Source organism: Trachemys scripta, chromosome 2 (genome assembly GCF_013100865.1).
Source record: "Trachemys scripta elegans isolate TJP31775 chromosome 2, CAS_Tse_1.0, whole genome shotgun sequence".
NCBI lineage: Eukaryota > Metazoa > Chordata > Testudines > Emydidae > Trachemys > Trachemys scripta.
Window position 1 is genome coordinate 28,678,065 of NC_048299.1, and position 25,465 is coordinate 28,703,529.

General features: G+C 39.8%; 1 protein-coding gene across 5 annotated transcripts in view; it reads left to right on the top strand.

Moving 5' to 3' along the window:
• Positions 1-25,465, top strand: part of EPC1 (enhancer of polycomb homolog 1) — a 112,685-nt gene that overhangs the window by 78,379 nt on the left and 8,841 nt on the right. For all 5 annotated transcript variants that reach the window (XR_004644398.1, XM_034760116.1, XM_034760115.1 and 2 more), the window contains 9 exons: positions 481-640; positions 2,346-2,491; positions 2,578-2,784; positions 3,147-3,295; positions 7,453-7,612; positions 9,392-9,568; positions 9,656-9,745; positions 9,833-9,981; positions 12,809-13,161. Coding sequence is in view for 4 of the 5 variants with exons in the window: in XM_034760113.1 (XP_034616004.1) it covers positions 481-640; positions 2,346-2,491; positions 2,578-2,784; positions 3,147-3,295; positions 7,453-7,612; positions 9,392-9,568; positions 9,656-9,745; positions 9,833-9,981; positions 12,809-13,161 (1,591 nt within the window). In the remaining variant the exon portion in view is untranslated. The remainder of the gene's footprint in view (positions 1-480; positions 641-2,345; positions 2,492-2,577; positions 2,785-3,146; positions 3,296-7,452; positions 7,613-9,391; positions 9,569-9,655; positions 9,746-9,832; positions 9,982-12,808; positions 13,162-25,465) is intronic.

Consider the following 25,465-nt stretch of genomic DNA (forward strand, 5'->3'; position numbering starts at 1 on the left):
TCAAGGGCCCTTCAGCCCTACATTTCTATGATTTTATCTTTTTATACTTCCATAAGTATTTGTTTAGCTTGACATGCAAATAACATGTCATTGAATAGTCATAATATCTCCTTAGATACAAAATAGTGTTGCTTGTTCCCATAAGAGATTTTGGTTGGTTGTTTTTTGCTATTTCTAAATAGCTACCTCTATACAGAAGAGAACTCTGCAGCTTTCCAGTTTTGTGTGTATGTGAGAGAGAGCGCCACCTACTGGAAGTCTTATTGGTGTATCCTTGTTATGTGTTACTTGGAACATCTCTAAAATGTATTGTTAATTTATCATGTCTTGTCTTTTCTTTGTGATGTAAATAAATAAATCCACAGAAACTAATGTTTTATCTTTTTAAAAGTGGGCTAGGAAAGTAAGGTAAACTCCTTGCACCAGGTGTCTCAATAGAATGTCAATTTTCAAATCCCTTCTTTTTGTTTTTATTTATAGGAACATCATCTTCAGCGAGCTATCTCGGCACAACAGGTATATGGAGAGAAGAGGGATAATATGGTTATACCAGTCCCAGAGGCAGAAAGTAATATTGCTTACTATGAATCTATATATCCTGGGGAATTTAGGATGCCAAAGCAGCTCATTCACATACAGCGTAAGTATAAATATTTTTTTAAATGTATGTGAAAGCCTATATCCAAAATGTTCCTACACTGATTTAATTTAAAGGGATTTCTTAAACACCTATTGAACTACTGTTGAAACTTCCTTTCAAAGATTAATGTTTGTGCAGCATCTTACGGTGTAAACCAGTGGTGAGCAACCTGTGACCCACAGGCCGCATACGCCCCATCAGGGTAAACATTTTGTAGACCAGGGGTCAGCAACGTTCGGCACGCGACTCACCAGGGTAAGCACCCTGGTGGGCCGGGCCAGTTTTATTTACCTGCTGACGTGGCAGGTTCGGCCGATCGTGGCCCCCACTGGCCGCGGTTCGCCGTCCCGGGCCAATGGGGGCTGCAAGAAGCAGCGTGGGCGAGCGATGTGCCGGCCGCAGCTTCTCTTCTCGTCTCCCCCCATTGGCCCAGGACGGCGAACCACGGCCAGTGGGGGCCGCAATCGGCCGAACCTGCCACGTCAGTAGGTAAATAAAACTGGCCCGGCCTGCCAGGGTGCTTATCCTGGTGAGTCACGTGCCGAATGTTGCCGACCCCTGTTGTAGACATTGACCCTCCACGGGCCTGGCCCCGTGCAGCTCCCTGTGGCTGCGGTTAGCCATTGTCTTCAATTAAATGGAGAATGTTCACCTCTTAAGAAACACATTCTAGAATTCTTCATGGGATCTACAACTGCTTCTAGATGCCTAGATAGCCCACTTGGGTGCTGTTGCTTGTTTTCATCTTTATCTGGCTAGGAGATTTCAACTGTTCCTTTTGGATGTGAACCTCACCACAGTCATCACTTTACTTGGGGCAATACTTGAAAACATCTCAGAAGTTCTTGCTAATGTGGAATACAGTTGTATGCTTTAATTAGCAATATCTTGAACATGATACCTGTGCCCCATAAACTGAATAGATTCCCAGTTTATTTCTGGATAAAAGATTGGGATTGATTTACAAGCCTCTTTCTTGACAGTACTGACTACTTCTGTGACCATTTACTTCCTCATGCTCTCTCCTGATAGTAGTGGTCAACTGAAGTTCTTAAGCTGAATGCCCTGTGAACAAAAAGCAGTCTTCAAAATGTTACCTGTATGTAAAGTTAGATTATCATAGGTTCGTCTGGCATGATCTTTAACCAATTTTTTTATTTTTATTTATTTTTTGTTTTATTTAAGATATTAAGGTTATTGATGAGGAGAACTTGGGTGATGTCAGTCTAGTCATCAGTGAAACTTTTTGCTTAAATACCACATATAATTGGGGTGAAATTCTGGCTTCCTGGAAGTCACCCCCAAAAAAATAACCTCTGACCTCAACAGGGCCAGGATGTCACTCCAGATTCTTAGATTGAACTATAGGAAGTTTACTGGATAGTAAATGATAAGCAGTTGAATGCTTAGGTATTATATTTATAATGTCATCTTCAGTTAATGTCTGCTTGCGTTGTGTCAATGCTTCTGTTAATTTTATTCTTTTTATTCTTGCTCACTGTACTTTTTATATCTGTTTAATAAAAGTATCAAGTTGTTACTGGAGAAAACCTGTTCTATAGATTTCCCCCCACGAACAAAAACCACATGTTCTGTCTTGCTCTCCAAACCATAAAAGTATAGCCTATAATCCCAGACACTTTGTTGTTGTTGCAACAAAATACTTCAATAGTACTTCCATGTTAACATTCACTGTATTGTTTAGCTTTTAGTTTGGATGCTGAACAGCCTGATTATGACTTGGATTCAGAAGATGACGCCTTTGTGAATAAGTTGAAGAAAAGAATGGACATCTCTCCTTTGCAGTTTGAGGAGATGATAGACAGGCTAGAAAAGGGCAGTGGTCAGCAGGTACAACATTATTTCAGATTAAAAAATGGAAAAAAAATACTTTCATATGTTGCTATTTCTTGTAACACATTGGGTTTTACATTTAGCCAGTCAGCCTGCAGGAGGCCAAACTGCTTCTGAAGGAAGATGATGAATTAATTAGAGAAGTGTATGAGTACTGGATTAAAAAGAGGAAAAACTGTCGAGGTCCCTCTCTTATCCCAGCAGTAAAACAAGAGAAGCGAGATGGTTCCAGCACAAATGATCCTTATGTTGCTTTTAGAAGGCGAACAGAAAAGATGCAGACTCGAAAAGTGAGTAGATATAAAATCTGGCACATTCTTATTGTATTGAAGCATTACAAAGTCATCTTAACTTTTTTAATACTGAATCTTGAAAAAAACCCACTATTTGCCTGCTAATGGCATCACTCAATTGAAATATTATACAGTCAAATTACAGAAGTTTATATCCCAGGAGTACCACCGTGGTGTGTGTGTGTGTGTGTGTGTGTGTGTGGTAACTACAAAATCGAATAATAATAAATGCAGGGACTTGTAACTTGCAGTAGATGTAAGATTCTCTGTACTTGGACATGTCAAAATGCTTGATACACACTCATTATGGAAATTAAAGAAACTTCAATGAAATGAAAAATGTCTTGTTATATCCACAGAATCGAAAGAATGATGAAGCGTCTTATGAAAAGATGCTTAAGTTGCGTCGAGATCTGAGTCGTGCTGTAACAATCCTAGAGATGATAAAAAGAAGGGAAAAAAGCAAGAGGGAGTTATTGCATTTAACATTGGAAATTATGGAAAAGAGGTAGAGTACATCAACAGTATTTCATAATCATTTTTGAAAAATTTAGCATTAAATATTCACGCTCTTGCATAAACAGAACTAATACTAAAATGTCTTTTTTGACTTGTTTTAAAAGAAGATTTACACAACTACTCTTTAACTTTTGTGCTTATTTATTTTATTTATAGTATAGCATGCTTTCACATTTTACAAAGAGAAAATGAAATATAAAATTATATACTTACAAATCAGGAAGGAATTAGTCTAGTCTTCATCCAGTCACCCTTGTTTTGTCAGTTTTGATTTAGGTTTCTTTCACTGTGCACAAATCTAGAAAGAGGAGACTTCGGAAACTATAGGTAAATTTATTAAGAACATAAGAATGGCCTTGTTGGGTCAGACGCTCGGTTGTCCATATGGCCCAGTATTCTGTCTTCTGACAGTGGTCAGAGCTAGATGCTTCAGAAGGAATGAACAGAACAGGGCAATTTCCAGTGATCCATTCCCAGTCATCCAGTCAGTTTCTGGCAGTTGGGAGGTTTAGGGACATCTGGATCATGTGATTGCCTCCTTGACCATCTTGGCTAATAGGTCCATCAATGGCTATCTTCCATGAACTTACCTAACTGTTTTCTGTACCAGTTATACTTTTGGCCTTCACAACAACCAGTGGTAACAAGTTCCACAGGTTGACTCTGCGTTGCGAAGAAGTACTTCCTTATGTTTGCTTTAAACCTGCTGCCTATTAATTTCACTGGGTGACACCTAGTTCTTGTGTTATGTGAAGAGGTAAATAACTCTTCCTTATTGCCTTTCTAAAATCATGGGTGGTATGGAGAGACTTCTATCGTATCTCCTCTTAGTCATCTCTTTTCTAACTTGAACAGGTCTAGTCTTTTTAATTTCTCTTCATATGGAAGCTGTTTAATACCCCCTAATCATTTTTGTTGTCTTTCTCTGTACCAGTTCTAATATCTCTCTTGAGATAGGGCAGGGGTTCTCAAACTGGGGGTCGTGACCCTTCAGAGGGTCACAAGGTTATTGCATGGAGGATTGCAAGCTGTCGGCCTCCACCCCCAAATCCCACTTTGCCTCCAGCATTTATAAGTGTTAAATACAAAAAAAGTGTTTTTAATTTATAAGGGAGGGTCATACTCATAGGTTTGCTGTATGAAAGGGCACCAATACAAAAGTTTGAGAAACCCTGAGATAGGGCGACCAGAACTGCATGCAGTATTCAAGGTGTTGGCATACCTCAGACTTGCATAGTGATATTGATATTTTCTATTTTATTATCTATTCCTTTCCAAATGGTTCCTAACACTTTTAGCTTTTTTGACTGCCATTGCACATTGAGCAAATGTTTTCAGGGAATTATCCACAATGATTCCCAAGATCTCTCTGAGTGGTAACAGCTAATTTAGACCCCATCATTTTGCATGTATAGTTGGAAACAGTAATTCCAATCAGCATTACTTTGCATTTGACAGATGAAATTTCATGTTGATATTTTGTCACCCAGTTTAGTCAGATCCCTTTGTAGCTCTTTGCAGTCAGCTTTGGACTCCACTATCTTGAGTAATTTTGTATTGTTGGCAAATTTTGCCACCTCACTGTGTTTCCCCATTTTTCAGATAATGTATGAATATGTTAATCAGCAAGGACCCAGTCAGATCCTTGGGGGACACGGATATTACCTCTCCATTGTGAAAACTGACTATTTATTCCTACCCCTTTGTTTTCTGTCTTTTAACCAGTTACTGACCTTCCCTCTTATCCTATTACTGCTTAATTTACTTCAAAGCTTCTTGGGGAGGGACCTTGTCAAAGGTTTTCTGAAAGTCCAAGTACACTGTATTGACTGGATCACTCTTGTCCACATGCTTGTTCATATCTCAAAAAACTCTAATAGATTGATTGAGGCATGATTTCCCTTTACAAACCTGGGTTGACTCTTCCCTAGCATATCCTGTTTATCTGTGTCTGATAATTCTGTTCTCTATAGTTTCAACCAACTTGCTTTGTACTGAATTTAGGCATACAAGCCTAAAATTGCTAGGATTGCCCCTGAAGCCTTTTTGAAATATTGGTGTTACATTGGCTACCCCTCAGTCATCTGGTACAGAGGCTGACTTCAGCAGTAGGTTACATATCACAGTTAGTAGTTCTGCAGTTTCACATTTGATTTCCTTCAGAACTCGTGGGTGAATCCCATCTGGTCCTGGTGACTTATTACTGTTTAATATATCTGTTTGTTCCAAAACCTACTCTTTTGACACCTCAATCTGGGACAGTTCCTCAGATTTGTCACCTAAAAAAAATGGCTCTGATGTGGGGATCTCGCCCCCATCCTCTGCAGTGAAAACCGCTGTGAAGAATTCATTTAGCTTCTCCACAACAACCTTGTTTCCTTCCATGTTCTTTCAACTCCTTGATCATCCAGTGGCCACACTGACTGACAGGCTTCCAGCTTCTGATGTACTTACAAGAACTAATAGTATTTTTTTAAATCTTTAGCTAGTTCCTCTTCAAATTGTTTCTTTGCCTGGCTTATTATACTTTTATGCCTGACTTGCTAGAGTTTATGCTCCTTTCTCCTCACTAGAACTTACTTTCCAGTTTTTAAAGGATGCCTTTTTGCCTCTGAGCACCTCTTTTACTCTGTACTTTAGCCATGATGGCATTTTTTGGTTCTTTTACTGTTTTTCTTTTTTATTTGGGGCATACATTTAGTTTGAGTCTCTGTTAATGATGTTTTTAAATAGTCTCCATGCAGTCTGCAGGCCTTTCTTCCTTGTGACGGTTTCTTTTAATTTCCATTTAAGTAGCTTTCTCATTTTTGTGTAGTTCCCCATTTTGGAAACCTGGAATTCTTTTGATTGTATCTTAAATTTCTTAAGTGAAATTAAGCTTTTCCATGAGTGATTGCTATGCCAGGGACACAGACCAAAAACTTTTGGGGTGGCAGTGAATCACAAATTATTTATAGGCTTTACTTCTTTCCTTTTTCACCATCCTCTTTATCCCAACCACTTTAACATCTGATCCAAAATCCACCTGGGCAAAACGGCTGGCAGCCTTCTCCAGTGATATAATGCACTCTTCTGTAAGAAAACAACAAGGAGTCTGGTGGCACCTTAAAGACTAACAGATATGGTGCCACCAGACTCCTTGTTGTTTTTGTAGATACAGACTAACACAGCTACCCCCTGATACTTGTTCTGTAGGAGTTATTTGCATGTAATCAAGCACTCCTATCAACACTTTATCCAACAGACATACCTCACCCCTCCCACCTCATGATAGCTGATATCATCTTTGCAATATGTAGAGATTTTTTTAGTTGATTTCTGACATGGAGTATTGATCTTTAGTTTATGTATGTTTACTCTAAGCCAATTATATGGACACTTTCAGAAACTGAAAGCTATCTGTATAGCTAGAAGTTTTACTCTTTTAAAACACTGAATACTATAGCACAACAGTTCTCAAACTGTGGGTCGCAACCCCGTTTTAATGGGGCCGGTGGGGCTTCAGCTTTGGACCCCCTGCCCGGGGCGATGGGGCTTGGGTGGGCTCAGGCTTCAGTCACCCCTCCTGGGGTCATGTAGTAATTTTTTTTGTCAAAAGGGAATTGTGGTGCAATGACGTTTGAGAACCAACCATTACTGCCATGATAAAAGCTTGTAATAAGAGATTATGGCTCAGGCACCTTGTCCTTGCTTAAGGTGGTACTTACTACTTTTTTGTTTTAGTTGAGGTCATTAGTACTTGTGACATACCCACCTACTAAAATAATAATTCTCTATTTATTTTTCCCTTCTGACCCCCACCCCTTATTTCTTCATTTTCTACAACTTTTCTGAAGTTCTTACAGATAGCTATCATTTGATTCCTTGCCAACTTTTCTTTAGGCAATGCAGAGTCCATTATATTAATCTGTCTCCTGAAGTAATATTGTCTAAATGTTGTCTTTGTTAGTTATCATCCTCTGAGGACTTTGATTTAGCTATACAACTTTTTAATGGTGCCCAAAGCTGCGAGTAGTATTGTAATTGTAACTACTATGTAATGTATCTAAGTTATACTATGTCATGTGCTGTTGGTGGAAACTAAAAATAGTATGCAAATATTCAGCATTTTTGACAATTTAGCACTTAAAAAAAATTTAATTTCAGGTATAATTTGGGTGACTACAGTGGAGAGATCATGTCCGAGGTTATGGCACAGCGGCAGCCAATGAAACCTACCTATGCCATCCCCATCATTCCTGTTACAAATAGCAGTCCATTTAAGCATCAAGAAGCTATGGAACTGAAGGAATTCAAAGTTAACAAGGTGAAGGAGTAGTACTTATAAACAAATATTCATGGTCGTGTGTCACCAGAACACACAAGGTTTTGGACTAGGATACCAGAAATTATGCTTATTTTTGAAGGGAAAACCTTTTCTAAAAAATGAAAGACCTATCGTTAAAGGACCCTAGCAGATCCTCGGCTGGTATAAATTGTCAGAGTTCTATTGAAGTTAGGATTACTTGCATAAGAAATAAAGCAAAATGATGAAGTTCAAAGCAAGTATAGAGCAAGTGGCTCAGGACTGGCAGAGGCCGATGTCAAACTTGCATCAGGATAATCCATCCTTGTATTTTATGACTCTAACAAAATTATATCAGGAATTGTTTAGGTCCCTGTTTTCAGCTGATGCTGTTCATATTGTTTTGCCTGTGAACTACCTTTACAAAACTGGCAAAATATACTTTTTTAAAGATGTAAGCTGTAAAAACTAACTTAAAACCTACGGTTTGGTGAAGGATATAGTCATAAATTCATTATTGACGTCAGTTTTCAAATGCAGTACACCTCATAGTAGTTTGTATGTGTATAAAAATAGAAAGTCAGTAATGTGTGTTAAATGCGGGGAATTTTAAAAATGCTATTGCTCTGTAAATTCTGCAGACATAAAACACGCAAAGCAAATGATGCTGAATTCTCCAATTAACCAGAGAAGCATTGATAGTTTATTTAGCATTTTTATCTGGTATTTACTGTAATGTCCAAAAACTCAAATCAAAATCAGAGTTCCATTCTGCTATGTATTGAATGAATACAGATGTAGGCAGGCATGGTTCCCCCCCCAAAACCAGTACTGCTTTAATGTAAAGTCTTATCTGAAAGAGCCTTTACCCAGTAGCCCATACGGAATTTCTTTCATCTGCCTTAAAAGGATGAATGCCTCTAGTTGGGTTCTAATCAGTCTGAGCTTTACAGAATGGTAAATTTCTGCTGTAATTCAAGTTTTTAGCGCACAATATTTATTAATGGCAGCAGCTGAATTCCTAAATGTTGCTTTACCTGATAAATAGGACTACATAATTAGGCAATTATATGCAAGTATATATACTTTAGCTCCCAAAATCTCTTTTCCCCATGTATACAACACTACTGCAAAGCTTGAAAGAGGCAACTAGAGTACTTCCTGTCAAGACATTTTAATATGCTGTTAAATTCACGTTTACACCATGTAATGATCTGTTGGGTAAATTGTTTTTATTAAAGATTTCTCCTTTGGTTTAAAACTCTTCAGTGGCATCTGAGAAATGGGTTGGGGTTTTTTAACTTTGTCTCAAGTCACACAGTGCTCAGACTTCTTTTAGGTTTAGAAGAATAGTTTAACTTCCTTTCCCTATCTGTCACTTTTATACTGTTTTGGGCAGTGGTATAAAAATGCCTATTAAATAAAAAAAGGGGAAGGGACTTTCAGTGCAGATGAAAACTAGTGTTCATAGTGATGCCTTCATGCTTTGTTCATGTTGATGATGCCCATCTAACCATGTCTTGAATAATGTCAAGTTCTGATGTGGTGTTCCACAGTAGTATTTAGTCTTAACTGGATGTCGCAGAATAGTCTCTGAACTAACAGTGTTTAATTCCTTCTTAAAATAATTAGAACACTTTGCTGTTAAAGCCCAGAAATCTGAATTCTGATTAAATGCTTTGTGTTGCTGTTAATTCAGTCCAGTTTTGAGCACATTTGCACTAGACTTTTGAAAATCTGCTATTTAGTATGATCACAAGTTGGTTAAACTGAGTGAATTAAGCTTTTATTTTCTTGCAGCAAGAGAAAGCTGATGTTATAAGACCCAAAAGGAAATATGAGAAGAAGCCCAAAGTCTTACCTTCATCTGCTGCTGCTACTCCTCAACAGACAAGTCCTGCTGCACTACCAGTCTTTAATGCTAAAGATCTGAATCAGTATGATTTCCCCAGCTCAGATGAAGAACCTCTTTCCCAAGTATGATTTCTATAGTTTATTGCTTCTTTTCTAAGAGCAGTAGAAATCTGTATCATGAACTTACCAGCTCCCGTTGTGTTTTCAAAGGTTATGTCTGGTTCCTCCGAAGCTGAGGAAGAAAATGATCCTGATGGTCCTTTTGCTTTCCGTAGGAAAGCAGGTTGTCAGTACTATGCTGTAAGTGAGACTTCTCTACAAACCATAAGACTGAGTATCATTATAGAATAAATCTTATTTTTAATTGTTCTCTAAAATTCTTTTAAGCCTCATTTAGACCAAACTGGCAACTGGCCATGGAGTAGTCCTAAAGACGGAAGATTAGGAGATGTCCGCTATAGATACTGCTTAACCACGCTCACTGTACCCCAAAGGTGTATTGGGTTTGCACGAAGACGGGTTGGACGTGGCGGAAGGTAAGCTGCACTTAATTATTGCTATAAAAAGTTATGGATAATTTTAAAATTGACACAAAGGCAAAAGTGAAAATGAAAGACAGTGGCACCCTAAAAGAGAGTACATATGGAATCCTTTCACTTACTTATGTTGGTTTTTATCTTTTGGTTTGTTCCACTGTAAAAGCCATCCTGACAGTGTTTACTTCTTTGTTTATAGACCATTATTGTTGATATTGGGAAAGGCTTTTGCCACTCCAGAGCTGAGGTTAGAGGTTGTAGTATAAAAATTATTTGTTGATGAATGGTAGATTTTAAAAACGGGTTTCCCCTCTCCGAGAACCCAAAGACCATCCTCTACTTGAGAAACACTGAAGTCCTGAAAGTTCAGTCTGACATACCTGTAACATTTAGCTATGTATGATTGCTGCTGTGAGCTAACATGTTACTTGTAATCCTGAAATCTGCAGACAGTTTTGTGATTGTCTAGCATGGTAATTTTTAAGACTGAGACTTCCAAAAAATGGGAGTTCAATGTTATGCTCCCAAATAAGGCCTAGATACAGCAAATCACTTAAGCTAAGTTCATGTTTAAGTACTTGATCTTTCAAAAGTGCTGTGTACCAAAGCAGCTTCCAATGAGTTAATGGTAGATACTCAGGACATTCACTTAGGTGGCTAAATATGGACTCTAAGGAACATTACTTCAGGCATCTACTTCTGAAAATCTTGGTCTAGAAGCATTTCTGTATTACTTTTTCTTTATATAGGTGTTATGTTTTTACCATATCTAATTAAAGACTATACATGTTTAAATATATTTTACGCTTTCTATAAATGAGTGTTTTAAAGTAAGTTGATCAGGTCATAGTTAAATCAATCAAGAAAACAAATATCTTCACTTAGCTTTCAGATTTATACAATATTAACTTATTGCTATGGAAGCACCTGAATGGCTGTGGTAGTGATACCAGAGAAATTCCATCTTAAAGTCCCCAAATCCCTGGCTTCCATTTTAAATAAGCAAGAGTCATTCCACCATTAGATGGAAGCTGCAGGTCTCAGAGCACTAAATATAGAATTGGCAGGAAAAGGTGGTAAATAGTGCTAAAAATAGCAGCAGATCATATGACTGGGAGGTAAATAAGGATTGCAAGCTAAAAATAGAACTGACAGTTTAGAATGTTGGCAGTTGGCATGTATCCAAGAAAGATCTGACCAGAAGGATAATAACAGAGGGTCTAGAAAGTTCCAACAGAACTGTATAAAGGTCTGACAGCACTGTATAAAGGTCAGTGTGTCAGTGGGCAGAAGCAGTAGTTGAGTGGGATAGTTTAGAGAGTGCTCTCTTCTTAGCTCTTAAGAACAGCATCAGAAGGCGTCCTGTCCCTGGAGCAAAGGGAGAAGAGACAGAGTGCACAGGAGACAGTGCAGCATAGTAAGTCTGTCAGATAATTATAGTTTAGTGTGTGGGGGGGGGCGGGCTAATAAAGATGTATGAATGTATGTTAATTGTAAAAGGAAATTGTATATGTAAGATTTAAAGAACATCTAAGACGGGGGCTCTCAAACTGGGAGTTGGGACCCCTCAGGGGGGTCGCAAGGTTATTACATGGGGGGTCACGAGCTGTCAACCTCCACCCCAAACCCTGCTTTGCCTCCAGCATTTATAATGGTGTTAAATGTATTTAAAAGTTATTTTAATTTATAAGGGGGGGGTCGCACTCAGAGGTTTGCTATGTGAAAGGGGTCACCAGTACAAAAGTTTGAGATTCACTGATCTAAGAACTGCTCTCAGTGACCTGTGGATGACTAACTCTCTGAAGCAAGGCACATCACTTAGGATCATCTCAAACTGTTAGACAACATGGTTTGGGGTGCTTTTTAGCTTATAAAGGATTTGTATTTTATAACATCAGTAAGGGGATTCTTAGTTTGTTATTGTATTAGGGATTCTTAATAGTTGCACCAATAAAGAGGTGTTGTGTTTTGAAAAGAATACTGCTTGTTTGTGTGAGTCTTTATCAGAAGGCTGTATCTGTTTCCTCTGGGGTTAACAGGTCTGAGCTGTTCTACAGAGTTTCTGAAACAGGGAACCACTGGCAAGCCCAAGCTATTTCCCTTAGTTACCCTGGAGGCCCATACCTAATGAGAACAGATCAGCTATATTCTGGAGGCACCCTAAATTCTGTTTTCTGGGTAACGGTAGCATCTAAATCACACTGTCATGGAATCTGTGAATTTCAGCATCTTCTAATTTAATTTCAACAAATCAGGGAAGGATCTGGATGCCCCTTAAGGGTTTTGCCAGGAGGTTAGATAGGTAGAGTGTGACAGCTTCAGCACTTCTTGGGGATATAGTTGTGGGCATATTCAGTGGTTGTGGAGGCTGGGTTGGGTCACTTCTATGTGTGGAACTGGTGTATTCAGCAGCTCGGAGAGGAATTGGCTTACTTTTTGGCCCTTTGGAGATGCATTTTGCTGCTTAGTTAGGATTTATGGATTAAAAGTTAACAATTTTTATCTTCTCCTCACCTACCTAATACTTTGCAAATTTAATATTCAATAAGATTCTACCAAGTTGTAGTGCAAAATATCAAAAATATGAGTGCCTTGCTATTTGTTAGGTGGCTCATAATAAATTCGGAAACGTTGACATGACAAGTTCCAGTTTATAAAAAATAAACACCACTTACAGTAACATAGGATTTAAGTATGTGGCTGTATTTCATGATATTTTGAGTTTTGTTCATTCTAAAGGAATTCCTGCTATCAGAAACTGGTGTGTGGTGACCTTTCTGTTTTTGGCTTCATATTGTCTGCTAAGTTTATTGCACTTCCATTTTAGGGTGCTACTGGACAGAGCGCATTCAGACTACAACAGTACGTTTCGCCAGCTGGATTTGGAAATGCTTTCCTCAACGCAACACTCTTCAATCAGTCAAGTTGCCAATACCTCAGAAACAAATACCTCGGACAAATCTTTCTCTAAAGACCTCAGTCAGATACTAGTCAATATCAAATCATGTAGATGGCGGCATTTTAGGCCTCGGACACCATCTCTACATGACAGTGACAATGATGAACTCTCCTGTAGGAAATTATACAGGGGTATAAATCGAACAGGCACAGCACAACCTGGGACCCAGACATGCAGTACCTCTATACAAAGTAAAAGTAGCAGTGGTTCAGCACACTTTGGTATGTTTATTTTGACAAACTTTTTTCTAGAAATGTTAAACTTGACTCAGAGAATCAAAATTAGAATTTTATCCATTTTGTTCTTTGTGATCTGTTCTAATGATAGCAGTGAATCATCTGTTTTACCACTTATTATATTGAAAACTAATCAGTTAGCATTTTTAACATGAACATTTTAATAGAGTTTATTTCAAATGCGTGTACAAAGGCAGCACTTGTTGCAGTTCTGACTTTTAGAAATGTGTGAAGTCCACTTATGTACAGGGTTTTTAGTTAATATAAAAAAGACAGATGACCATATTAAAAAATAAGATTGCCTAAGAAAGCATAAAACCTTAAACTCCAAATTTTCTACCACCTTGCCTGTTGGATATCTACGGGAAGACAAAAGGTTGATTTTATATTTAATAAAATGTTAAAGTGTATATGCATACTAGTATTGTAATACAACAGATTTTTTTTTAAAAAAGTCAAGACATTACCATTTTTCTTTAAAAAATGAAATAAAAATATTTGCATATTTTTTTCCCCATGCATGGGCAAAAGCCAGAGAAATGGTTAGTTTACTGACATGATGCAAGGCCAACTCCATAGAACTACTGTAGGAAATGAATTCCAGAACTGAGGACCAGTCACTGTAAATGTTTGACCGTCAGCCCCCTGATGTTTTTTAAATCAGAAAACTGTTAGCAAGCTCCCTAGCTGCTGATGTTGATTGTTGCAGCAGTAGATGGCAGATGTGGAGAAAAGGCAGTTACTCAAATAACTAAAATCCAATATATTTAGCTCACTAGCTTTATTGATCAGTCAGTACTAACTGCATCTGAAAGAACATAGAAAGCCAAGAGTTGCTGATGAGCTTGTGAAATATGCTCCCTGTGAAATAGTAACTACTCCTAAAATCATCATTTGGGATCTCCAAGTCCGGCTATACCATCCACTCCTGTCTAAGTCAACAAAACCTCATAGTCAATTGCATCAAAGGCTACAGATGGTCAGGCAACTATGCTGATTTTTTATATTTTCAATTGCTAGGAGATGACCAATGAGCATAGAGTGCTGATCATTAAATACATAACCTTTTTTCTCCCTGTAGGACAAAGACAGCACTCAGAATCTTTTTGGGAGAGGTATTAAAAGAACCACCAAAATGTGTCATGAAGAAATATTTAGAGATCACTTATCTAAAAATTCTATTCAGCAGACTATATAGTATAGTGCCAATATTAAAACTTTTTATCCTGGGACAGTTCCCCAATCGCTGGTGGGGAGGAAGGCAGGCACTCATGCACACATTCCAGTGAATGTTGTTTTTATATTAATTTTAATTCATCAGGGCCTCAGTTTTCAGGTTGTTCTTAAAATATCCTGTTAAACTAAGAGGAAAAAAAACTTTACTAAATCCCATTCTTTGCCATATTTAATCATAGGTGTTTGTTTCAACCCAACAGCATAACTTTGAAAAAATACATGTAAAATCCTATTTCCAGTATTTTCAGAAATACACACAACTAGTGATGAACTCCAAAAGTTTGGATGTTACTCAAGAAAATAAGTTTTATCCTGCCTTTCATTGTTTTTATGTTCCCTCCTGCCTCCCATACATGTATTCTACACCTTATCATTCTGTTAATCCTGTCCCCCCTCCCCCTTGCAATATCTTCAAAGAGTGCATGCAAAGCAGGCTACCTCCTTCTCCTCTAGTGTTTTCTTTCTCTCTCTTCCCCCCCCCCCCCCGGTCCCAGTGTTCTTTCTGTTTTACCCCTGCCCATCGTCCTGGTATTTCCTTCTTTTACCGTCTACTCCACCCCTTGCTGGAAGATGGATTGGGGTTGAAATTACTATTGGTTAGAGCAGGGGTCGGCAACCTTTCAGAAGTGGTGTGCCGACTCTTCATTTATTCACTCTAATTTAAGGTTTCAGGTGCCAGTAATACATTTTAACGTTTTTGGACGGTCTCTTTGTATAAGTCTATAATATATAACTAAACTATTGTTGTATGTAAAGTAAATAAGGTTTTTAAAATGTTTAAGAAGCTTCATTTAAAATTAAAATGCAGAGCCCCCCGGACCGGTGACCAGAACCCGGGCAGTGTGAGTGCCACTGAAAATCAGCTTGTGTGCCGTCTTCAGCACGCATGCCATAAGTTGCCTACCCCTGGGTTAGAGCCTCTGATATGAGGTTTCTGGTGGCTGAAAGAGAAGCAGGGCAGTAGGAAAGAGCAGATGCAGTATAAGTTTGTTAATGCCAGGAGGAGGAACTGCACTAAAGATGCTAGGCAAGTTTCTAGCTACTTAGGATAAAACACAAAGGGACTGTTGGCAGGTAGGCTGTGAATAGAAATTGAATGTTTATGGGTTTCGGATCCTATTTAAAGATCACAAGTGAACTGGTTACAAATTTGGAGTTCAAGGTTAACAGCTGTATTTACTTTTTTAAATAGATTGTAGAGCTGACTCTTAAAATCTAAATGAGACAGTTTCTCTTTTAGATAAAGACTTTAATTACGTTGGCTATACCATAAGTTTAGAAAAAACTAAATCTGTGAATAAGTGTTCAGTGTATTAACACTATCAAATAATGTGTTCATTGCTGTAAATTACTTTTATAGTAAACATTCAATACTTAAAAATCAGTATGGAATTTAGATTCATATTTTTATCTGAAACAGTTAACTTTTAGCCTGGCATAGGAATAATACATGTAAAGATTTACCTAGTCTGATTTATAGACACAGATGAACTCTAATCAAATAGGTTGGTTTTTTAATCTAGAAAGGGGAGTAAACATTAATACAACTCATTGAGATTATAGCCACATGATTCTTCATCATTTTATCAGGAGTCCTAAGCTAAATCACCTGTCCACGATAGAACAATCTTTAACCCAATGGTACATAGTGTCATAGAAGTTTAGAGATTGAAAAGACCTAATATATCATCCAGTCTATTTTCAGGCCAATGTAGGATTATTTTCTGTAATACCTTTTTCTAGTGTTTTGTCTCTAGTTCCAAATGTTCCTCAAAAAAGGTGATGCTTCTTTGAGTGATCCCTGTGTGTGTTCCACACATGAGATACATATGTGCACCATGTACCTGACTCCAGAATTTCTTGAAAGAAATGTGTGTTGGTCCATACATGCACTATAGCTCTCCTCATTCTCCCAATCAAGGGCATAAAGGGCAGTGTAGGCTGATCCCTGTCCAGTTCCTTCTTACCACAGCATGATTGGAGTAGGAATCTCCTGTTTCCTCTTCAGCTCCTTTTTGCTGCGTCATTCCTGTAAGAATTATGTATAGTTAATTTTTAGTAGTTTTTATGGTATAGCACAGATAGTTAAATAGCATTTTTCCCCCCCTCTCCCAAGAAGTCTGGGATAATATCCAGGGTCTTGGGATTCAAAAACTGTTTCCTGACCGTACGCCTTTTCTGTGAGCAACAAACGTAAGTGTTGCCTGTACTTCCTTATTGAGGCTCACATTTCTTCCAACTTCAGCATCTGCTGCTCTCTCTTTCCCCTGAACCCATGAGGGTCAGAAATTGAGTCATAATGAAACAGTCATCAGATCCAGGCCAAGGAGAGACAGACGCTCCGCCCATACATCCGGCTTAACAAGTGGGCAGCACTTAATAATAATATAGAGAGAGATACCTATCTCCTAGAACTGGAAGGGACCCCGAAAGGTCATAGAGTCCAGTCCCCTGCCTTCACTAGCAGGACTAAGTACTGATTTTTGCCCCAGATACCTAAGTGGCCCCCTCAAGGATTGAACTCACAACCTTGGGTTTAGTAGGCCAATGCTCAAACCACTGAGCTATTGCTCCCCCCTGAGCTCAGGAACGGAGGCTAAGTGTTAAGCCTAAAGAGAAGGCTTGACGAGAGAATAAGGGGCACTCTCCTAGACATAAGTCATCTATGTATGTGTTTGTCCCAAAAAGAAGGGATCTCTCCCTGACCCTGTCAAAGTCAAGAAAGCCAGTGTGCACAGGTGCAAAGGTTGACTAAATCTTGACAAGAATGGGAGGTATGCAAGGGTACGGATCCTTTGATTCTAACACCAGCTCCAGTGGTGAAGACACAAGATAGACAACTCCTGGTGCTTCAATCCACTTCGGGAACCCAGGCAGCACTGATAGCAATGCAACCCCAAACAGCGACCAGAGCAGCTCTCCTTGTACTCAGGGCCAGTTGGAGACGTGTCTCCCCAGAAGACATCTTTGCTGTTCCCTGTCTGCATTCACTGCTCCTGTTGGGTCTGTCTATATTCCAGGACATCGTTATCACAAGGAGACAGTCATTCTCCCATTCCACCCACCAGCTTTGAAGCGCAGTCATTGGTCCTACCACTGCTCAGGGATTTGGCATTCTCTTCTGATGAGTCGGAGGCTCTGAAAGAGTATCTGCAGCACCAAAGAGAGGCAGCCCCAGACAAGTCGTAAAAGGTCAGGATTCCGACCTCCAGCCAGATACGATTGGCCAAGAGACGGGTGGTACCTGATGCCAAGGGGTCTCCCTCTGCTGGTGGATCTATCCTATTGGCAACATTAGGGACTGTGGGAGCCCTACCCCAGGCACCCAGGAATGGTGCAAGAGTCTTATTTGCCATCACCCAGCCATACGCAACCAGCCCCATTGGAGCTCAAGGTATTGCTTAGAGTAGCTGCAAAGCTACAAATCCAGCTGAAGGAAATTCAGGAGGCTCAGCACTGCTTACTAGACAGTAGCGTGGCGCTCCCCATCAGCGAGGCCATCATAAACACAGCAAAGGCAGTTTGGGACACCTCTGCTTCTTGTGCTTCTACTCCTAAGAGGGTTGGGACAAAGTAGCACTTCTCAGCCAAGTGGGAGGGTTCTTGTTCTCTCACTCGCTGCCAAACTACAGGGTTGTGCAGGCAGTTACAGAGCAACAGCATCCAAAGGCTACTCCCTCTGATGAGGGATATGAGACTTGACCTTCTGGGAATAAAGGTCGTCTTTTCCTCTTGGCCCTCTTGACCATTTGTGATTTGATCAATTATGCTAGATTTCTAGAGTTTAAGGACCAGCTTCCCGAGAAGGATAGAGCCCACTTCCAGGCCTTAGTGGATGAAGGCAAAGTGGTGGCCAAAACTTCACTCCAAGCCACAGTGGATGCAGCAGATACTGCATGGAGGGGGATGGCTATAGCCATTGTCCACGAGGAGAGATTCATGTTTGTAATCCTCAGATTTTTGTACAGAGATGCAGAGTACCATCCAAGATCTACCCTTTGATACTATAAGGTAGTCCATCAGAAAACAGATACAACTCTGCTGCCTCAAAGATGTGAGAATAATGCTTTGCTTGTGCGTACCCCTTCCCCCCTTAGAGGAAGCTTTATAGACAGGGATATAGGGCAAGACCGTCTTCTCAGCCCTCTTATAATCAATGTGCTCAGGAACCACCATGAAAAGAGAGTTGATGTATAGACCCGGGAATCCAGCTTCTGCAACATCCACCACCACTTAGGCACTCTAATCCCCAACAGAAGAATTTCTTTTTTGATAGGATTGTCGAGACAGTGTTCCTTTACTGATGCCTCTTCTTTTCCCTATTCAGGTATTTGGAGGTCACCTTACCCTATTTGTCAAAGACTGGAGGGCCCTAACTACAGACATAGGATATTAGAAAAGGCTATCTACTAGAGTTTCTGACAACTCCTTTTCACAAGCCTTTTCAGGGGCCATTCTCGCAAGGAGATTTTTACAACAGGAGGTAAATTCCCTGCTTCTCAGGGGATCTACAGAAATGGTTCCACCTCAACACCACAGGAAGAGGTTATATTCTCCTTATTCCTTGATTCCCCGAGAAGAATGGAGGATCGAAGCCAATTCTTGATGTACATCAGTTAAACAAGTTTATCTGAAAACTAAAATTCTGCATGATATCCTTGGCATCAGTAATTCCCTTATTCGAGGAGAGCACTGGGTTTTGTGGCTCTCAGCATGAAAGATGCATATTTTCATATTGATACCCATCCAGCCCACAGGAGGTTCTTCTTCCACCAAGACCACTACCAATTCAGATAAATCCCCTCTGGTCTGGTCACTGCATCTGGGGTCTTTACAAAGGATTTTTCAGTGGTGACTGCTTGGATGAGAAGAGAAGGATTTGCAGTCTTCCCATACCTCAACAACTGGCTTCTTGCAGACCACTCCCATTGAGGAGTTCCACAGGGCAACCAGTGTTTTCCTCGGCCTTTTATCTTCCCTGGGTATTTGCATCAGTCATAAAAATCCCCCCCAAAAAACCTCCCCAGGTACATAGATTTCATAGGGGCATTGTTAGACTCAACTACAGCAACAGCATATCGACCTCTTGAAAGGTTTCAGGTCATGAACACTCTTATGCACAAGGTAGTCATCAGGCCCAGGACATCAGTTGGAAGTTGCCTTTCACTCCTTGGCCACTTGACTTCATGCACACATGTGACAGCATTCATCAGATTACATCTACAGTGCTTATAAGCCTGCCTTTTCTTGGTGTATTCACCAGTAAAGGGCACCAAACTACAAGGTCACAATTCCATCCAAGGTATTAGGCCCTTTTTTGTGTAGTGGACAAAACTGGAAAAGGTTCGGTTTGGAATGCTGTTCCTCACACCCACACCTGAGGCAGCCATAGTTACCGATGCCTCCCTCTTGGGTTGGGGGTGTGCACATGGATGATCACATGGCAGAGGGCGTCCAGAATGCACATCAACTTATAGGAACTCAGGGCGCTCTGTCAGGCCTGCAATGCCTTTCTCCCTCCATCCAATCCAAACGTAGTCAGATAATGTTGGACAAGATAACAGTATTTTATATAAACAAACAAGGGGGAACAAAATCTGTGTGTAGAGGCAGTCAGTTTCTGGAATTGGTGCATCAAACATCACTTAACCCTATTAGCAGCGTACTTACCAGGGTGCAAAATTCCCTAACAGACTGCCTGAGCAGGCATTTGTCCACAAATCAAGAATGGGAGATTCACGATTTGTTTTTCGACTACGTCTTTGGTCATGGAAAAAGCCAGCCTGGGACCTTTTCACCTCACAGGCAAACAGGAAGTTGCCTTGGTTCTGCTCCAGACCAGCACTAGACAAAGACTTTTTGGGAGATGCCCTCCTGATATTGTGGAAGGATTGCCTGGCATTCTATGGAATATCCACCAAGACAGAGCATGAGTCATCCTCATCACACCCAACTGGCCAAGACCGTTCTGATTCATCGATCTATTTAAGGTCTTGGTACGACCACACATAAACATCCCCACGTTACTGGACCTTCTAACGCAACCCAGAAGCAAAATCACATACCCCAATTCAAGTCTGCTCCAACTCAGAGCCTGATATTTGGATGGGCATCGGAGATAGAATGCTCATGTTCCAAGAGGGTGCAATTAATCTTTAACCAAAGTACACAAGATTCTGCAAGAAGCTTTTACTCAGCTAAATGGAAGCATTTCTCTGCTTGGATTCATCAATGCATTTTGTCTCCGAACTCCACCAGAATCCCTGATATCTTAAAGAATCTCCTTACCCTTAAGTCTTCAGGTCATGCGTTCGGTTCCCTGTGGGTACATTTAGCACCTATCTGTGTTTCAGTGCTCCAATAGATAACTGTATGATCTCCAGGCATCCTGTAACAACTAGAATTTTTTGAAGGGGATTCGCAGATCCTTTCTACCAGTGGTGAAGTTCAAAGCTCAATCAGACCTCAATTTTGATCTGTTGTCTCTTACTAAGTCTCCCTTGGAGCCACTAACCACCTGCACAGTGACCATCTGTCCATGAAGGTGGCCTTTCTGATTGTTATAACGTCAGCCAGAAGAGTCAGAGAACTGGGAGCACTTATTGGCAGGCCCTCCATATACTAGCTTCTGTAAAGAAAAGGTCTTGCTATGCCCCCACCCCGAATTCATGCCCAAGATAGTTTGAGTTTTATGTAAGTCAGGTCATCCATGTACCTATATATTTTTTTTTTTTTTTTTTTTTTCCTAAATCACATGTCTTGGAAGAGGAGAGAAGACTGTATTCTCTGGACATCTGGAGGGCTTTGGCCTTTTATCTGCGAAGAACAAAGGTCATTAGACACCTAAACCTATTTGTTTCCAGAGCAATTATGATTTCAACTTATATCAGTGCACAGACTTCAAAAATGGATCTCAGATTGTATTATCCTTTGTTACAGACCAAATGGTATCCCCCACCCCCAGAAGGTGTAAAGGCTCATTCCACCAGGGAGCAGACTACTTCAGCTGCATCTCTGAGAAATGTACCCATACTAGATATGTGGAGCAGCTACTTGGAGCTCTTTTCGTACCTTCACCAGACCTTATGCCCTGGTACAGTAGTCCACTGCAGATATAGCAATGGGGACAGCAGTTCTATAGTCAGCTATCACTTCTGCATCTTCACACCCACCACCAGCTTGTTAATCTCCCACATGTGGAATACACATAGGGGACGATCACATGAAGAAGAAATGGAGGTTAGGTACCTATAGCTGGAGGTTCTTAAAGATGTATTCCCTATCTGTATTCCACTGCCTGCTCTCCATCCCCTCTGCTGCAGAGTGGTTACTCTGAGGTAAGCATGGAAAATTGGAAAGGCATTGGCCTGCACTGCCCTCGGTTGGCAACACAAGGAGAGCTATGGCGCATGTGCGGGTCAATACACACTGCTTGCACGAAATTCCTGACTCAGGTGCATGGTGCACATGCATATCCCATTTGTAGAATACAGATAGGGACCATACATCTCGAAGAAGCTCCACTTACAGGTAAGTAATCTTCATTTTCCTATTCAGGTTTACAGTACAACAGTTTGTATGTATGAAGTAGTATGTAAAACAAGGCACATCAAGCTAAACTGTACAGTTACAAGATACTAGTTTAGTGGGATGACTTTAACTACTGAGCCAAAAAAAACTATAGAGAGAAATTCACATCTGTAAAGTTGATAGGTAAAATCAATGTGTTCTTTAAATATTTTGGAAAAATGCATGCCTAGTGTGTCAACTATTGCCTGTCCTAAAAGTTTGAGCTATCACACAAGTTTGCACCTATGACCAAGAGGATATTTGAAATGTATTGAGGAGTCGTCATTCCAGAATTGGTTATTCAAATCTTCAGTTCTTTACAATTAAAGTACCTGTCCATACTGAGATTTTTTTTCAAAGCAGCAAACCTCTGTGCTTATTTCCTGTTTATGGAAAACCCCTAGCACTGTACGTTTCTTAATTACTAAAATGCTGAGGAAATTAACTGTATAGGTGGCGTATAGGAAGTGTACAAAGTGGATGGAGACAATATCCCTTTTATTGGACCGTGTGGGACAATTCCATAAGGCAAGATGCCTGATAGTAACTCAAATTATGGGTGAACTGACTAACCTGTAACATTACAATCTGAACTAGTAAACTGTCAAGTAGTATAAGAAATAGTTTGCCAGGATACTTGCTGATTTTTAACTCTGCTTCAGTTCAGCCATTGTGCTGCAAACACTACTGTGGAAAGCGTTTTTGTGGCTAACTTACATATAACCACAAAATCAAACCTTTGAACTATCATACTTTTTTTTCAGATAACCAACTTGAGATCCAGTTTTTTGGGTAAATTCATCTTTTAATTTGTAGACTGTCATGCTGTTAGTCATTAATGCAATGTCTCGGAAGAAATGCTAACAATTTATTGTGTAGAGAAAAAATTTGGAAAAGAAGAGTATTGAAATTCGTTGCAGTATGCCCCGTTGGATGTTATACAGTCATTCTTTTTAAGGTCCAAATTCAAAGCCCATTCAAAGCAATTTCGAGTCTTTCCATGGACTTCAGTAGACGTTGGGTCAGTCCCTAAATCTTAACGCTTCCAATTACTTTTCATTTTTAACTTATCAAAAATGGTTGCTAAGATTTGAGGTATTATTCTGAACTTACTGTATTGGGTTTTGCTAGGAAATATGAAAGCGTTCAGATGCTACTGATCTGTTAGCATCCAAACCTACAGCCCTTATAGTCCTAGAAAGTTGGTGCCATATGGAAGCCTGACTGAAATGCCTCCTAAAAGTTATCAACTTACTAATAGTACATTATTCTCTATCATAACTTGAGTAAGAATGTTTAAAAATTCACATGCCTCTTTAATTTCTAGCTAGTATGTTCATTCATCCTAGAGTTCAACATTCTTAGAATACTCTGTTTTAAAGAAGCCTCAGAAGCCTGGTTATGAGCAGGAGCGGCTCTGTTTTTTGCCGCCCCAAGCACGGCAGTCAGGCGGCCTTCGGCGGCATGCCTGCGGGCGGTCCGCAGTCACACGGATTTGGCGGCATTTCTGCGGATGATCTGCCAGTCCCATGGCTTCAGCATATCCACCGCCGAATTGCAGCCGAAACCACGGGACCGGTGGACCTCCCACAGGCACGCCACCGAAGGCTGCCTGACTGCTGCCCTCACAGTGACTTGCACTCCACCCCCCTGTGGCTTGCCGCCTCAGGCACGCACTTGCTGCGCTGGTGCCTGGAACCACCCCTGGTTATGAGGAACCAGAATGATCTCTGATGGAAATCTTCACAACCCTAATGTGGTTGATCTGAAGAAACTGAAACTGTCAAAAATATTTTATTTTTACAATGAGGTTTTTTTTAATTTCAAAGTTAACAATTTTGTGCTTTTACGGTGCACTTATATTTCTCTTGCGTATCATTGTTCTACTGCAGTTTCTATCTAGGCTTCCTAGCTTATGTTGGGGAAATGCACACTGTGTAGCATGATTCTTCTGACATGGTTTCAGATATAGTTGATCTTAGAATAGCTAGACTTGATGTTTGGTCTTCATTAGTACCTGAAAAAATAGGCACTGTGTGATCTGAGAATTAAAAATGTAATCTACTGCATTAGTATTTACTTTCTTGCTCCTTGGACTGAAATATTGAAACAAATCTATATCTAAGACAGATATGTACAGATGAAAGATTTGGGCTTTTCTCATTAGTCAGATTGTACCACATAGTAAAACGTGCAAAGCTATTTTCTAGCGAAATTGTCGTAAGAACATGCTTCTGTGAGCATTGATGTTAAGAGCCACACTTCACAATTTTATTACTAAAAATTGAATGGTAGAAGTAGGAGCTAGAAATAAGAAGCTTTACCAGTTGGAGGTGATCACTCATCTTGTCTGTCAGATTTTCAAGCATGTATGATTTCATTTATGGAATAAGAGCTGAGAAGTAATAAAAGTTCCAGAAGTCTGCACAGCAATAAAAAAAAAAAAAAAATTAGAAAGTATCCTCTTAGAATTTTTTTTAAACTGATTATCCATTTCAGCAAGTTTAGAATTTTCCTTCATTACCTGGATCTTATTGACATTCAAGATTCTGGGATGCTAAGCTTTCATGTTTACACAACAAACTTGGTTTGACTTTACAAGCAATAACAACATATGTGGTAGATGAAGGCAAAAAGGATTCTCTCTGCAATCCTTATAGTTAGTCTGTTTGTGGCAGCTACTAGCTGCCAGTCCACAAATATTAGTACTAAATGGCTTTTCATAGAGGTGAACAGAATTTTTTTCGGAAATGTGATATTCTGTTGGAGAAATTCAGTTTTGCACTTATGAAAAAATAGTGAAACTGTTTCATTCTTGATCTGAACTTCAAGACTTTAGAACCTCTCTTTGACTTTACAATGCTGAGCAGCTTTGCCATGAAGACCCATAATTTCACAGGAGAGCCTTGCACAATCCCAATCAGATTTGTACAAATGCACTGAAAATAAAGGATACTGAAGATTAGGTTGCATATTGAGATGCTTTATTGAAAAGTAAGGACACTTACAAGGTTTTGGGGGGGGGGGGGAAGGATGTGACAAAGGAAAAACCAGTTCCCAAAATCTTCTGTCTCACCAGTGTCTTACTAGTAGAGCTAAACGCACTGTTGGCCTAGCGGCCTGCAAGAGAATTCTGATCTGTACTCCGTACGGGAGGAAAATTAGGAAGCAGATTAGGAGGACTGTAAATGAGCAGAATAAATCTGATTTGTTTTAGCCAACTAGGATGTTTTTCTTTAATGCAGACCCCTTCACAGAAAAATCAATCTCAGTTGGGTTTGGACAGAGCATATTATCAGCATTTCTGATTGGTTATGTCATCAATGTATGTAGGGCTTTTCCATAGGTAGCTCAGACTAAAAAGTTAGCTTCTGTGACTAAAAGATTTAAAACAAATTCAGATTATGGCCTGTATACTGGACCTTTTGTTATGTGAAAGTAGCATTTTGACACATGCTATGGGGGTGACAAATATTTTTACATT